The sequence below is a fragment of the Chamaea fasciata genome, unplaced genomic scaffold (assembly GCF_029207755.1).
Source record: "Chamaea fasciata isolate MVZ Bird 193981 ecotype frontalis unplaced genomic scaffold, bChaFas1.0.hap1 SCAF_4, whole genome shotgun sequence".
Taxonomy (NCBI): Eukaryota; Metazoa; Chordata; class Aves; order Passeriformes; family Sylviidae; genus Chamaea; species Chamaea fasciata.
In genome coordinates, this window is record NW_027094089.1 from 70,916,745 (window position 1) to 70,932,152 (window position 15,408).

At 40.4% G+C, this 15,408-nt stretch overlaps 1 protein-coding gene across 1 annotated transcript in view; it reads left to right on the plus strand.

Annotated features, from left to right (window-relative positions):
• MEGF10 (multiple EGF like domains 10) overlaps positions 1–15,408 on the plus strand; it is an 86,339-nt gene that overhangs the window by 36,629 nt on the left and 34,302 nt on the right. Inside the window, exons 6-11 of the mRNA XM_066181924.1 lie at positions 3,647–3,893; positions 4,417–4,537; positions 6,378–6,514; positions 8,832–9,044; positions 14,156–14,330; positions 15,127–15,247. Coding sequence (XP_066038021.1) covers positions 3,647–3,893; positions 4,417–4,537; positions 6,378–6,514; positions 8,832–9,044; positions 14,156–14,330; positions 15,127–15,247 — 1,014 coding nt within the window. The remainder of the gene's footprint in view (positions 1–3,646; positions 3,894–4,416; positions 4,538–6,377; positions 6,515–8,831; positions 9,045–14,155; positions 14,331–15,126; positions 15,248–15,408) is intronic.

The following is a 15,408-nucleotide window of genomic DNA, read 5'->3' on the forward strand; positions in this document are numbered from 1 at the left end:
AAAACCACATTTAGCCAAGCACAATAGCACTGTGCATTACCATTATTTTACAAGGAAATCATACACTAAACAGGAGAACTTTACATCTTCAAAGAAGCTACGAAAGGCCCCACATTGGTAGCAGCTTCCATCACAGGTTTCACTTTCTTCTCAAAGGTGTTTTTGGTTTGTTTTTTTTTTTTTTTACCATTGAATACTTAAGCCTCTCCCTTTTTGTCGAGTCACTTGGCCCTCAGTGTCAGTAAGAATTTTTTGTCATGGTAGACCTGCACATCCTTAGAGATACTTACCATAGTGCTCATGCTAAAAAGAACTTATGCAATGCAGTGCTCTTATTCCGAAGGTGAATTCCTGCTTTTGCTCAACAAAAGAGACCAAAGTTCTCCTTCCTGTGTCTGAGGCATTGTGTGATGTTCACAGTGCATACTGTGGTGACAAAAAAGATACTCCCAGATAAATAATAAAAGATTTTAAGAAGGTGTGACATTAATACCCCAGTGTTAAAAGTGGTGTTTATGTGTATTTTATTTTTTCCCCTACTGCATAAGGTGAAGGTAGAAAGGACCCTGTGAATCTGATACAAAAGCTGACAGGGAGACTAACTAATTCTTCTGTTTAAAACATAAAAAAACCTGAGGGTGAATATAACGTGTGAAAGGCAAAGAGGGTCTTTTTTGTAAAGAAGGTGTCCTGTGTAAGACAGAACAACAACAGGCCAGTTCTGTAGGATCAACACAGAAAGTTAATGCTGGTTTACTGGCTGAGTTTTGCACTTCTGGGTGGTTCAGTTTTTTCAGGAGTGATTGAGGCTGAGATGCACCATCCTTGTGCTAAAACCATTTTGAACATTCTTATGTCTTTCTGTGTTGCTCCCCTTTCCCCTTCTGCTGAGAGAGATGATATCACAGCTCTGGATCTGTTCAGAAAATCAGTGTATGAGGATTTTGCAGGTGCCTGCTTGTGATGTGTGCCCTGTGCATGTGTTCCTGTGACCAGAGCTCTTCTCATTAAACTCCACCTGACACTCTGTTAAGTGGCAGTTATCATTAACACCAAGACTATCCCATTCCACCAAATCAGCAGATGTGTGTGACTTCCAGCCCAGCTTTCTCAGTGTTTGAATCCTAGAAATAGTCTGATGCAATAATTGGTAAAATAACTAATTAAATTAATACACACTCATCACAGGAAACATTTCAACCCTTTGCCTTCTTTTCTAGTAGTAAACTGAGCATCAGTTTCTGACAAATCACTCTGATTTTCTGTGGAGAATATTATTGATGATCAGTCAGGGGACATAGAGGTAAAATACGTGATTTACCCATCTTGTTCAGTATCATTATTTATTCCCCTTAATCCTGCACATTTCTCCAAAGCTCTACCCATAAGTCACAGGTGAATGGAAGACTGGTGACAGGCCTTGTGGAAAGGGTTGTGGCAAAACTGCACCATGCTGGGGCCACCACTGGAATGTAATGAAAGGTTGCAAAGTCAGTATTTGTTATTCACCTGGTCATTGCCAGGAGAATGGTCCAGAGGCTGGAAATCCTATTGGCAGCTGTTGAATGTGCTTTTATTTTAATGATCTCCTGAAAACATAATGAGAAAGTCATACCAGTGCATCCTCCCCAGGTGATGCTGGGTGCTGGATGATTGGTAAGAGAAGTTTCAGGTCCCTGTGGCTCTCAGGCTTGTTACACTTCATCTTCAGGAAGCTGCAAAAATGTTTCTGGCTAAACCAAATACCCAATTCCCAGCAGCTGGTAAAAGAACACAACCTCTCACTTACCAACCAAGAATAAATCTTCTCTTGCCAGTCCCATCTTTGTAGCAAGGGCATATTCTGGCTGCCTCCATCCTAGCCTGAGCTCTGCACTGGAACAGTTGTGGTGTGGCCATCAGTCTGAATTCTCCTGTTTATCAGACATGTCTGGACAGGGCTCTTTTTAAAAAAAAACATTATTATTAATTGTTTGATTTACTAATTAATATTTCCATGAGGAATGACAAAAATTGAAATTTTGTCTGAAAGGAAGAAGACTTTCATCTGAATGCAGACTAATGTGCTAATTAAAAAAAAAAATCAAAAAATAGGGGTTTGAGCTCTATCATGACAGAACATGTGACTGTCTCAGGCATTTGTCAGCCGTACATGTATTTTTTGTATCCCAAAATAGCTAGTTTGCTGACCGGTTGAGCAGGAGGATTACACATTCTACTCTATGCAGACATGTTGAAAATGTTGGAAGTTAATCATGGCAAAAGGCAATTTGAGTGATGCAGTGTGCTGTAGGCAGCAGTGCGTTACAAAACTGTTGTACACTGCAACAAAACTCACACATCTTTAGAGAGAAAGGCCAATAATAAGATGGGCAGTTCTCCTTACAGGCCAGCAGCATTGCTGGGTGTTTATAATACATAACACTACTTTCTGTTGCTCTGTATTTTATTGTGTGTAAGTGCTCACAATATCTCCATTTATGGATGCATGTTCTAGTGGCCCATCCTGGGGGAAAAAAACAAAAACAAAAACAAAAAGAACCAAAAAACACCTTAAGGAGTAGATTCTTGAAAAGACCCTAATTCCTTTTTATTTGTGTAGCCTGGGTGAATAGCTCTTACAGCTGAATAATTCCTACCCTGAGGAGCATTCTTGAATTACTTTGCATTAGTCTAGGAAAGTGTGCCTGTTCTCTGCCTGGCTTTTTTGCCCCAGGAGAAGACTGGGAGAACAATGGTTGTCAGTCTCCAAGAGGAGAGCCTGGGCTTACAGTTGCTGCAATTGAGGCTTTTCCATTGTGCTGCTGTTATCAACAGAACATAAAAATAAAATCAGATCATTTGACCATATGATTAACACATTCCTGTTGAACTCCAGGTGACCCTAATCTTCTGGCTCTTTACAGAACTCCTGTGTTTCGTAGGATAAAATTTCTTCCTTAACATTAAATTCTTCTTTTGATCCTGAAATACCCTCTGAATTGTTTGCTTGTAGGGCTTTAATGGGATGCATTGTGGCAGACAAGAAAAGATGGATTTGAATGATCATAAAGACATATTGGATAACCATATTTGTAACATCCAAATGTGGTTGTTAATTTCCTATTGCCTGGTGAAGTGCTTCCTGTGTTTTCTTTTGCCCTGTCTGTATATTGCAAGATTGCAAAGGAAACATTTGCAATTACGTGAACAAGTAGGAATTCTTTGATTTGTCCAAAATCATAAGTCTACACTCAGCAAGCTTTGCAACTTCCTTGTTGGATTCAGAGAGTTGTTGGTGGATTTAATCTACATTTTTTAAAGTTAGCAAGACTTCCCTCTGTAAAGGGAAACTCATGGTTTGATGTCAGAGTCATAAGTTCTGAAAATTAAGGCATTCGAACATGCATTTAGTTCTCAGCCTCATGTTTTATAATGAGGCTGAGAACTAAATGCATGTTGGCTTTTCTTGAGAAAAATCAATTGCATAAATGGCATAAATGAAGTCTGATCTGCCTGCCATGATCCTTAAGGACCAAGGAGGAATAACTACTTCCGTTTCATAACTTCTTTCTTCTTGTTGCACGGCCAACTCGCAGCACCACCAATGCTGTAACCGTAAAAATGGCTCTAAAACCACGGCACTTTTCTCCCTCTGCCCGTCCAGCGTGTGACAGCGACCACTGGGGACCCCACTGCAGCAGCCGCTGCCAGTGCAAGAACGGGGCCTTGTGCAACCCCATCACTGGGGCCTGCCACTGCTCCGCGGGCTTCAAGGGCTGGCGCTGCGAGGAGCGCTGCGACCCCGGCTCCTACGGCAACGACTGCCACCAGAAGTGCCAGTGCCAGAACAGAGCCACCTGTGACCATGTCACCGGCGAGTGCAGGTGTCCCCCTGGATACACCGGCGCCTTGTAAGCAATGGCTGTGTCAGTTTTTGGGGGTGGCGGGATACAGGTTTTGAAGAGTTTAGGTGGACTTCCATTCTGAGCAAGCAGATTTGGGCAAACCTGCATTGCAGGGCACATCCAGATGTGCGGCCAAGAGAAAAAAACCTTGACCCAGATGGGTTAAAAGGCACAAAAAAGGACCAGCAAAGGATTCTTCGTGGCCGTCACAGTCTGGCCACAGATTTGGGAGATGGCATTGAAACATGGAGTTGTTTGGCCTTGGTCATTCCAGAGCTGTGTCAGCAATGGCGAATGAGCACCAAACTGTGTATGAAGAGATGTCTTGGGAACGAGTAATTCCTAGAATGTCAGGTCTGTTTCCTGAGATGCATTGTGCAGATGCCGCTCAACTCTCGATGCGCATCTCTCTATGTAACACTGCCCTGTGCTTCATGCTTTTGGCCGGAAGAGCTGATAATGATAGCACTGGAAACAGATCTGGGGCTTGTGGTAATGGGTGTCTGTGCTGTCCCCACCCTGTGCACAGCTGTGAGGACCTGTGTCCCCCCGGGAAGCATGGCCCACAGTGCGAGGAGAGGTGCCCATGCCAGAACGGAGGCGTCTGTCACCACATCACCGGGGAGTGCTCCTGCCCACCAGGATGGATGGTAAAAAATGCCCTCTGAAACACCCACAACCCCCCCAAAACTTCCATATTTGTACATCTTGCCAGGAGAAAAAAAAAAAAGGGTAGCAAATGAGGATAGCAAATGCAGTCTGCTTGTAGCCAGGAGTAATGAGAAACGTATTTTAGCATAAGGGACTGAAATAAAATGCTTGCGAAACCATCTGTTACTGAAAATGCTCCAGTTCTGCACTGCCTTTTTAACTGTATCAGATTCTGGGAATCAAAAGACATGAGTTTTGCTGTGACAAGGTAATATCCTTTAGATCTTGCCTGGAAGTCATTGATTTCTCCATGTAAGTTGATATTATTGGGAGCTGACACCATTGTGTTTATTAATATTTGGGTTTGTGCCCATTTTTGTATATCCAGTGTGTATGGAAAAAAGTCCAAACCTTTTGATAGAGTGTTCACTGTTGGAGAGGAGATGGGACATCAGATCTTTGACGTTATCTTTAGGCTTCCTTCGCTTTTATCAGAGGGTAGGGAAGGAAGGCCTGACCTTGGAGTTGCAAATTGCCTTCCTTTGCTATCAGGCTGCCTGCTCTGAGTTGGCAAATAATGCAGTTGGAAGGTGATCAAGGCCCAAATAAATTCTTTAAATACATTTGCTAATAATATTGATCATGAGCATTTGATAATATTTCCCGTTTTAATGTTTGTTTTGTGTGAAAATTCAGATTTACTGATCATTTAATTACCTTGTGATTATATTATTATACTGAGAATAACTTGTGGCTATGGCCAGTTTTTTTACCAACTAGAGAGCATGCTATAAGATACAATATCTGGTTGTGAGTTTAAGCAGCACACCTAACTACCTAGCTTGGAATATGGCCATTTTTACTTTTTATTGCACTTCGTGCTAGAAGAGCAAAATTATTGGTCATGGAGTACAAATGTTGGATAAATTCTTGACTCCCTTTATCTGCCTAAATACAGCTACTAAAAATGAGATACAGCACATGAAGCAGTGAGGAAAATTTTATACTAGTATGTGTGTTAACTAATACATGACAATTTAGAACTTCAACTAATTTTCCATTCCAAGTAATTATTTAAGCTTTAATTTTAGAACTTTCAGTTCTGTGAAACACTGTTTTGTCAGTGTTACCTTTTTTTCCCTTGCTTTTCTTGGAAGGGAGGTTTAAAGTAGCCAGGTGCAAATTCTGCAGTGTCTTAGATGAAATACCTGGACGACTTTTGTCTGATGAAATGCCTATAAATATCTTTTTCTTGAAATGGCTTCTTAGAAGTCTTGTGTACTGATCTTTCCCTCACCACCCAGGTGTGATTAATTCCAAGGATGTAAAAGGCAGTGCAGAAATTCAAAACCCACTGAAAGGAGCAATCATGCTACTTAAGCTTTTAGGATGTGCTGCTTTAAGTGAGATTGCAAAAAACGTTTTCATTCATCAGAAAAAAACCCCAACTTACTATAAAGTAGAATAATTGGGACATTAGAGCAGCTGCTGATTCTTACACCTCTGTTCACTGGAGGGCAATCCTGGGTATATTGATATATATTACTCCTGATAAATAAGTTGGGAAGAGCTTGACATCAGTTAATCTTACATGTGTAAGTGTTTTCACAGGTGCTTAGAGAGAGTATTTTTCATGAGCTTTTACCTGTAACATGGAAATCCTAGAAGATTATTCCTCCAGTGCTGGAACATGCCCCATGTTTAAAGCTGGAGAAGGGTCTGGCATTTCCAAGATCAGCACTGGGAGAGTAATGCAGGATCTCCTTGACCTTCCCTCATTTCTTCTTTGTCCGTTCAAGCTGCAGTCCCAACTCTGAGATTTCTCTTCTGCACTCACAGGGCATGGTCTGTGGTCAGCCTTGTCCTGAGGGTCGTTATGGGAAGAACTGCTCCCAGGAGTGCCAGTGCCACAACGGTGGGACCTGCGACTCGGCGACAGGTCACTGCCACTGCAGCCCAGGCTACACAGGGGAACGGTAAGGAGACCCCGTTCTGCCAGGCTGCGCAGCCTGGAGGGCTCTGCTACTACAGGGGGACAAAAGAAGCTGGTGGAAAGAACAATGGAAGTATCTGAGATATGATCAACAGTGCTGATTTCGATGATGAAATGTCTGCTGTGTCACTCAGCTGATGCTGGGTTGCAAATTGAAAGTCCATGTGAAAGAACACTTCCTGTGAAGGAACTCCTGAGTTTCACTGTTTTCCTGCTGTGCTCTGACACTTCTTGTGAGTCTTCCTCACTTGGAGTGTCTTACAGAATGGTGCAGCCTGGGCTTTGGTGGAGAGGTGAGGAGGGAGGCTCGTGGGTTTGTGCAGATGTCTAGCACTCACAGCAGCAAGGGAGGCTCATTCAATCCGTCTTCAAAGGCTGCAGGAAGGAGTGTTGTCTCCTACAAATGCTCCACTCAAATGAAATGAAAAATTTCATTTTCTGATGGCTGTAAGTCAGCTTTGGAAGACTGGAAAGATAGAGTAAGACATCACTTTTGAAGGCAGTGAACAGCGATGAAAGAACGTTTTCCTGCATGTATTTTAAGCAGCACACAACTCATTTGCAGGAGTCAGCAGCAGCCTGATCACTGTGGTCAGTCCAGGAGATCTCTCCTAGCAGCTGTGGGTATTGTAACCATATGCGCTCCCCACATGAGTGTTCACAGGACGTGGGAAGTGCTCTGCCAGACATAATGTGGAAAAAGACCTCAAGAAGAAGAGAAATAATTAGTCCAGAGCCATTTGCATGCCAGAGTTGTATTTGTATCTGTGAAGAAACAGTGCAGAAAGTGGTAGATGCATTTAAGCAGACATAGACAGGGGCTCCATGGAAAATCAAAGGAGTAACCACACAAGCATCTACACACTGCTCTACACTGGTGTTTCTAAATGCAATTAAATTTTTCAAATTGTAATAATTTAAACCTGACTTTCATCTGAAATTCCATACAGTTTGCAGCATTTTGATCACTTTTGCAAATCCGAGCCTCCCTCTTTTCCTGCAAAAGCGGCTGTATTTTCAATTCTTTCAATTTTTAAGATGATTTCAAGGGCAGGAAGGAGTCAGTGGCAAGGTTGTAGACTTGATCCTTATTTCATGTCAGAGAACTGTGTGGGCACTGTCTGAGGTAGCCCATACACACCACCTTCCAAAGAGATGGGTTTTACAAGTTAAATTTAAAAAAAAAAATCAAAAAAAAATCAAGGTGAACTTTTTGTCTCGTTTGGCTGGAATTCCTGTTTGCCATTTGAAGAAAATTCTTTCACAGCTTTATTTGTATAATTTAATCAGGAAACATTGATACAGGGTAATTAGCTCTATTATTATTGTATTAGCTCTGCTATTGTGCTACACCTCAGGAGAAAAGAAGATTTTATCAGTGACCTCAGGACAGAGTTACAAATACCTTGAAACTTCTGGATGTCAGCATCAGATTGAGGAAAAGACTGCAAAAGCATGAAATGAACATGTCCCATTTTACTTCAGTCAAAGGGCTCTGCTAATTTGTTACCTTTTGCAGTGCCTTGTATCCTGTGTCTTTGAAATTCATATGTAACAAACCACTAGTCATACCTGAAAACAAACCAAAACAAAAAAGCCAAATTTATAAGAAAAAAACAGAAATAAAAAGAAATAGAACTATTAATAATGTGTTATATTATAAAGTACTTTTTTGTACAATCTGTAACATGACTGGCACTCAGAATTTAACAATTACTGTGTAGAGCACAGGAAAGACAGAGCTGAAAACATCAAACTCAGAAGACATAGACAAATGAAATAGCTATCCAGAAAATCACCAGTTAATGAGCTGCAAATTTGAGAAGCAGGATACTGAAGTTCTGTTTTCTAGTAGACAGGCTAAAGATACAGACTGATCTTTGGGTTAAATAATGCGTTCCATCTATAAAATATATGGAAATAAATCTGATGGCTAAAGTATCTATCTTCTCAAAACTCAGTGAATGAGAGAGGAAGTTTGGTGAAGAAGTCTCTTTCTTAAGATATATTTTCTTTAAGCAGCAACAAAAATCATTGCTACTTCCCCATGTGGGTTAAACTCGAATCTTTACTGATTCTCATTTTCATCTGTCAGAAAAATCAGATTAAAAGAAGGGGTTTGACCTCCTGAAGATTTTTTCAAGTTACACAGATTTTTGCTCTTATTTAAGTAGTGTTTTTGACCAGCAGAAGACATTCCTCATAAGCTGTATTTCCTTTTAACCTCCAGAAGCTGTCATTTATGGCAAATATAACAATTTTTTGTTTGCTTATTGGTTTGGTTTTTTTCTGCCTCACAGGTGCCAGGATGAGTGCCCCGTGGGGAGCTATGGGCTGCGTTGTGCAGAGACCTGCAAGTGTGTGAATGGTGGGAAGTGCTACCACATCAGTGGTGCATGCCTCTGTGAGCCAGGGTACACAGGGCAGCACTGTGAAACCAGGCTCTGCCCCGAGGGAATTTATGGCCTCAAGTGTGATAAAAAGTGTCCCTGCCACATGCCCAACACCTGGAGGTAGGCTTTGCACCCTCTACCCTGCTTTGTTTTTCCTAAATAGAACACAGAAATCCAAATACAACCTGAATAAGGGTATTTCCTGATTTTTCTAATACTTTCATGCAAACTGAAGCAGTTACAGACTTGTAAGTATTTTGTATTTCATGACCACAATGAAAATTAAATCACCAACCCAAAAGAGACTTCAAATTTTTACTTTTAGGCATATTTGATCATAACCTTCACTGCTGTGTTTGGTCTTTGACCCATGAAATAAATACTAAGACAAAGTGTGGTCTTTATCTGTGTTTGTCAGCTGAATAAACCATTATATTGTTCACTGCATAAAGTCAGTACACATGGGCTGTCTCTCACATACTCTGGTTTACTGCAGCTGAGAAATAACTGAATTGAAATCAGTGGATGTCTAAAGTCTGAGCTGGGCATGAGAAGCTTGGACATTTCTCTCCCTCAGTCTCTATCTGTATATAAGAATTGCTATGGGTGACTATTTTAGTACAAAATTTCAAAAGCCTTACCTATTGTAAATCTGGATTTAAAAAGTACCTTTTTTTTTTTTCATATAAGTGCTTTTTTGAGTGAGCAGGTAAAATCCAATCCCTGGAAATCAAATGAAAATAGTTTTCCCATTAGCTTAGCTTTTACACATCTCTCATTATTCAGGAAGTGATGAGCCCTATTTTTTGAGTTTTTGTGGATTTTGACAGCATTTAAGCATGTTGTTATGAAAATATAAAAACTAGTTATTTGGAGACGGCGTTTCAGCTATGAGGGAGGGATGTCGGATGTCAGTTGAGGCGAGCCAGCATATTTGTAGAACAACTGTGGACAGCTTTCTTTTGTTACAAAACAGTTCTTCTGATTAGATACCGTGGTCATTGTGCATTCACTTACACTTAATTGCATTACTAATAACAGTACCTTGGAGAAGGTTTGTGACCACAGTCTAAATTTTTGCTGTGGAAAGTAGCCGTCAGGGGAATTTACAGGAACTACTGAGTGTCACATAGAAGCTGCTGTACATTAAAATAAGATACACTTTTTCTCATAAACAAAAGCCTTTAGTCAGAATTTAGCACTGATGTTAAATTCATGCATGGAAATAGCTACTCTGTTAATTCTCTGTGAAAAATTGTTTTGTGGTTTGTCAGAGTTTCCAATGCACCTTTTGTTGACAAACTGTGTGACAAAAAACTGAATTCTTTTCCCCTTCCAGTCATATACTTTTACAGTTGTGTACTTGTGCTTCTGCTCATCCCATTTGCCCTGAAAAAATGTAATACAGAGTTGTTCTGATGTAAAATCAAGCAATTTATTGTTTGGGCAGTGTGTTCAGGAATAAATGGCACAATAATGCAGGGCTCTCCAGCTCTCAAATTAGGCTAGCACACCAAATACTATTGTGTTATGAATTAAAGTTAGCTACTTCCCTGAAAATCTGTCTGCAGACTGTTGCAGCAGCCTGTTTAACAGGAATGCATTGCACTGTATACCATTTCTAATATTACAGGGATTACTTCTGATTCATGTTCCACACAGCTGTTCCTTCATTTATACCACTGGAAGAGACAGCTTGCGGTCAAATCAGATCACAAATGTTCATAAGTAAACAACAGCATTTGGCTGGTCTTTTTTTTTGGACATGTTCCCGCTGAATGACAAATCCAAAGGCACTTAACAGCGCTGGAGGTGCTGGGGTGCTGGAGCATATTTGCCAGAGCATCATGATGTGTGAGAAAAACAAATATTTTCATTGCTTCGCAAGTGTATTTTACATATATGCAAGCTCCTTCCCCCTTGGGTCAGGAAGTGACCAAGACCATAAATAGCAAGAATCAGGGTAACAATGCAGAAAACAAAACTCTCTGTGGGCACTTGAGGCTTTTGAGAATCTTTGTAGAAGCCAGTTGTGTCTGGTTGTCCTCACCTCTTGATGTCAGTCAGCCACGAGGAAACTCTTTAATCATGTCAGGGAATACCCTCAACTCTCTCTTGCCTGCCACAAGCACTGCTTGGCCTGGCTGTAGCCTGAGTATCTTCATAGCGCTAATCCATTTAGCAGCAAAGTAATCCAGGGCACAAAAAAAAAAAAAAGGGGTGGAATGCCTTCTACAGATAAACTTTTTGTGTCTGTAGGTCTGGGGTTCTGTTTTGCGGGCCCTTGATACCGTAAAAGCTTTTTTCATCTGGGTGTGATCACTGGTTTAGATCTCTTCGAAGAGGAGCTTTGGTAGGCTTAGAGCTCTAGGTTTTTGGTATTAACCAATACAGAAATTAACTAAAGGTTAATTAAAAAAGCATAACTCTAGATATACTGCTCTAAAGAAAGTGTACATAAGCTCCAGGATACAACTATGTTTTAAGTAGTTTTCTTCACATACTTCTCCTCATACATAGTTGAAAAATGCACATTCTTTTTTTTTTTTTTATTACTATTTTATGATTGACAAAAATTGGCATCAAAACAGCTCTTACAATAATTCACTATTTGCATTTTGGGTAGGCTAAGCTGTAGGGATTTTGCTGCTGCCGTTCATTGATGTCAGCTCCTGGAGATGAAAGGCAAGCCTGTCCTTGCTATTTGTTGTACCAGCAGCCTTTATTAAATGCTTTGTAGAGCATAAAAATAGCTGTACTTGAGAGATTTTAATCTGTTTGAGGGGCCCAGAGGAAAGCAACAGGTAAAAACCTTCTTGTACCAACACCCTTGATGCAGTTCAGCCTGCAATTAAGATTTAGTCAGGACATGAGCACTAGGGGTTTTTTTTTCCTTGTCTCATGCCCTTTCTGATATACCTATGTAGGATTGATTGCAGTTTTGTTGGTGGAATTCAGTAGAAACATGATTGGTTCATGTAGTTTGGCTCTTTTTTTAAAGTAAAGATTAGGGCCTTTTAATTTTCCATTTTTCTTATGGGCCTGAATGTACAGGTGCAAGAGCTTTTCATGTAAATTATGTATTTATTCATATTTATGTTTATATTTATTTTTTAGGGTGCTACACAATTTGGTTGGATATTTTAAAAGCAAAACATGTAAATGAAGCATATGAAAGAAATTTCTTTCATCTAAGTCCTTCAAATATATAATATGAACTACCCACAAGTAGGTTTTTCTTGTCTCTGTAGAGAGTAGGGTTGGATTTCCATCAAGTGTGAACAGACAACCAGGAGTAAAAGAAGATATACTGCCAATATCTCTCAGCATCTCTTTATTTCCCTACCTTCATAGTTAAACATTATTGGAAGTTAAGATAACTGTGTGAAAACCCATCAAAAACCTCCAGAAGTGCATTGGCTTCCTACATCTAATTACAATTCACGGAATACTAATTTCGGCATCAATCAATACATATGCAAGGACACCTCAGTGACACTCACTGGGGGACACAGAATATCAATGCCTCTGCCTCATTTCCAGTGCTTCCTCGTGTGTGGGCTCCCCCTCTCCTGGAAGGAAAAAAAAAAACCAAACCCCAGCAATAAACCACATTTCCAATCAGGAATTTATAGGATTCTGTGAACACTGGGATTTATGTCTTAAAGTGCCGGTGATACTTAATTTATGTTACAAATATATTCTGATTCCTACCCTAACAACTATTAGTTGTGCATTGAATTTTTTTTTTTTTAATTTCCCCTGTTCTGTATTCTTCTACTGATGAGAACTTGGGGTCCTGCAGGAATTTAGGACAGGAGGCAAACCTGATTATCTTGCTGCATCATGTGTCTTCATAATTTTGCCTGTGTTTTATATGAAAATAATTCCATTTCATCTTGTTTCATGGCAGGTATGCACATAACTAAAAAATAACCAGGGCTGTTCTGTATGAACAGTTTTGTTCATGAGTTTTGAACCATTTCTGCATGAAAAGGTCTTTCCTCTCACTTTATGTTGGCACTGTCAAAGGTATTTTAATATCCTGTAGACCCCTAAATGTTTATGTTGCCATAGGGTGTGCATTAAGTATGCAGGAAGCAGAATACCTAGTGACATTCCAACTTTCACAATCCATGCCTTCCCTGATTAGCAATGGTTGTTTTCCGCAATTTTAAACTCTTACTTGGACAAGAGCAGCCTTCAAGTCCAAGAGCAGTTGCAACTAAAGTTGCGTTCCCATATTACACTACAGCTCTTTTAAAGATTGCCGTTGTAATATTTCAGCACCTAAAAGTGCAGCAGTATTTTTTCAGACTTTTAAATGGTCAGAAAAATACTCAACTTTCCAATACACTGCCATACAAAGTCAGCAAGTCTTGCAAAACCAGGCTCTTGTCATGGGTCATTTAATTTGTCTGGAGGAAGGCTTTTTTTTTGTCCTTCCAGCACTCTTAAAGGAGCTTCACTTCTATCAGTGGGAGGCAAATATCTCCAAACAGTCTTCCCATTGTAAATATATTGGATTTGGATACTAAGGCTTTCCTTTGGTGAAAATTAAGCAAATGCTTTGTCTGCCAGAGTGCTACAGAGCACCCCATTGTGTCCCCTCTCCCAGCCTATATATCTTTGCACAGCTGATGATGTCCATTTGTTACAAGGCAGCAGCTGCCTGCGTGGCCCTTCAATGAAACTGCTGTTCCAGGTATAGAGGCAGCTGCTCTGCCACCAGGTATGGCCAGCAGAGAGGGGAGATACTCCCCAAAAGGTCACTGCTCTCATGCTATAGCTGGCTTCTGCCCAGTGCTGATGATTTTATACCATTTTCTGAAAGATTCCAGTTGTCCTCTTCCAAACTAATCTAATGAAAAGAATGTTCTTGCTTTGCTGATGGGGTGCTGTGTTGTTACTTCGTGTTGGATGCCATGCTATTTTTCTTCATCATGTTTCTCAGACAATATGCTGCTGAGCTTCTGCAGTGTTACAGAAATGATCCTGTTACAGTGGGAATGTAACAAAAGTGTGAGAATGGTTTCAAACTCTTAATATTTGTATCTGTGGATATCTCTTGCAAGGCCCTTCACGCAACCCATCTGCAACAGCTTTTTTTTTTTTTTTTTTTTTTTTTTTTTTTTTTTTTTTTTTTTTCCTGTGGAAAGAAAATATTATTTATTTATGCCATGTGTAGTCCTGAATTACTGAGTTAACCTTTCATCCCCCACCCGTGGCAGCTGTCATCCCATGTCTGGGGAATGCTCCTGCAAACCAGGCTGGTCTGGCCTGTACTGCAACGAGACATGTTCCCCGGGCTTCTATGGGGAGTCGTGTCAGCAGATCTGCAGCTGCCAGAATGGGGCTGACTGCGACAGCGTCACTGGGAAGTGCGCCTGTGCCCCTGGATTTAAGGTAAAAGATGTCTCACTTTCACAGTTTACAGCCCCAGTTGTGCAACAAATTCTTCAGGGTGCCACCTCGTCCTTTCTTGACCACGGTAAAAGAGAAGAGAGGGTGTTCGGGTAGCACTGCTTGTGCTCTTGGACCCTGAAAACTCAACATTTCTGATAGGTTTTCAGTGCTGAAAGGAAGGCATTTGCTTTATAAGATGTTGGTAGGAATGTGGGCTTGCTGTTGAGGTGTAGTTAAAGGGAGGAATGATGGGTTTCAGTCATCAACTTTTCATGCACCATCCATAGAAACTACAGCCAAAATCATTTCTTTTTATACTTCAGGACAGATTATTCTGCAACTTTTACACACATTTGCTGTTACATGTGCTTTGGATGCTAATCTAACATTTTACAATATGACTGTTCTTGCAAAAGTAATAACTGAAAACGTCAGCCAAATTAGTGCTTAAAAATATTTTTCATCCCCACATAACTTACCATTAAACTGCCTTCTTTAGTTGCTTTACAACTGTGTTTTGGTTTCATAAAGAGCTTCTTTATTACTGTCCATTGATCTAATCAGGGCTATGAGACCTAAGCTTTCACAGTAAATCATAGAAAAGTAATACTTACTTAAAAATACTTCAACATACTTCAAAAGCATGAAGGTGTCCCTCTCCCGTAAATCAAAGATAATTTAGTGACAGCCTAGGACATGCATGGGCTGTATTTTTTCTGGCATTTGTAGTACTTGAGTCAGTTGTATTTTCTGAGCCTCAGATGGCTTTTAGACTCTTTTTTTTTTTTAAATTCAGGGTGCTTCTTGTGGTACGCCTTGTCTGCCTGGAACATATGGAGTGAACTGCTCCTCTGTGTGCAGCTGCAAAAATGGGGCCACCTGTTCACCTGTGGATGGCTCTTGTGCCTGCAAAGCAGGTAAGTGTCTCCTGAGATGGATTTTATTTCTCTGTAACCATAAAATGAAATTGGGTTTTTGAAACAGAGAAGAGGAAACTTAATGAGAAGCAGGCACTTGATGCTTCTGCTGCTCTGGGAGGTGAAAACAAGGAAAACATGTTCTCAGGAAAGAAAATACG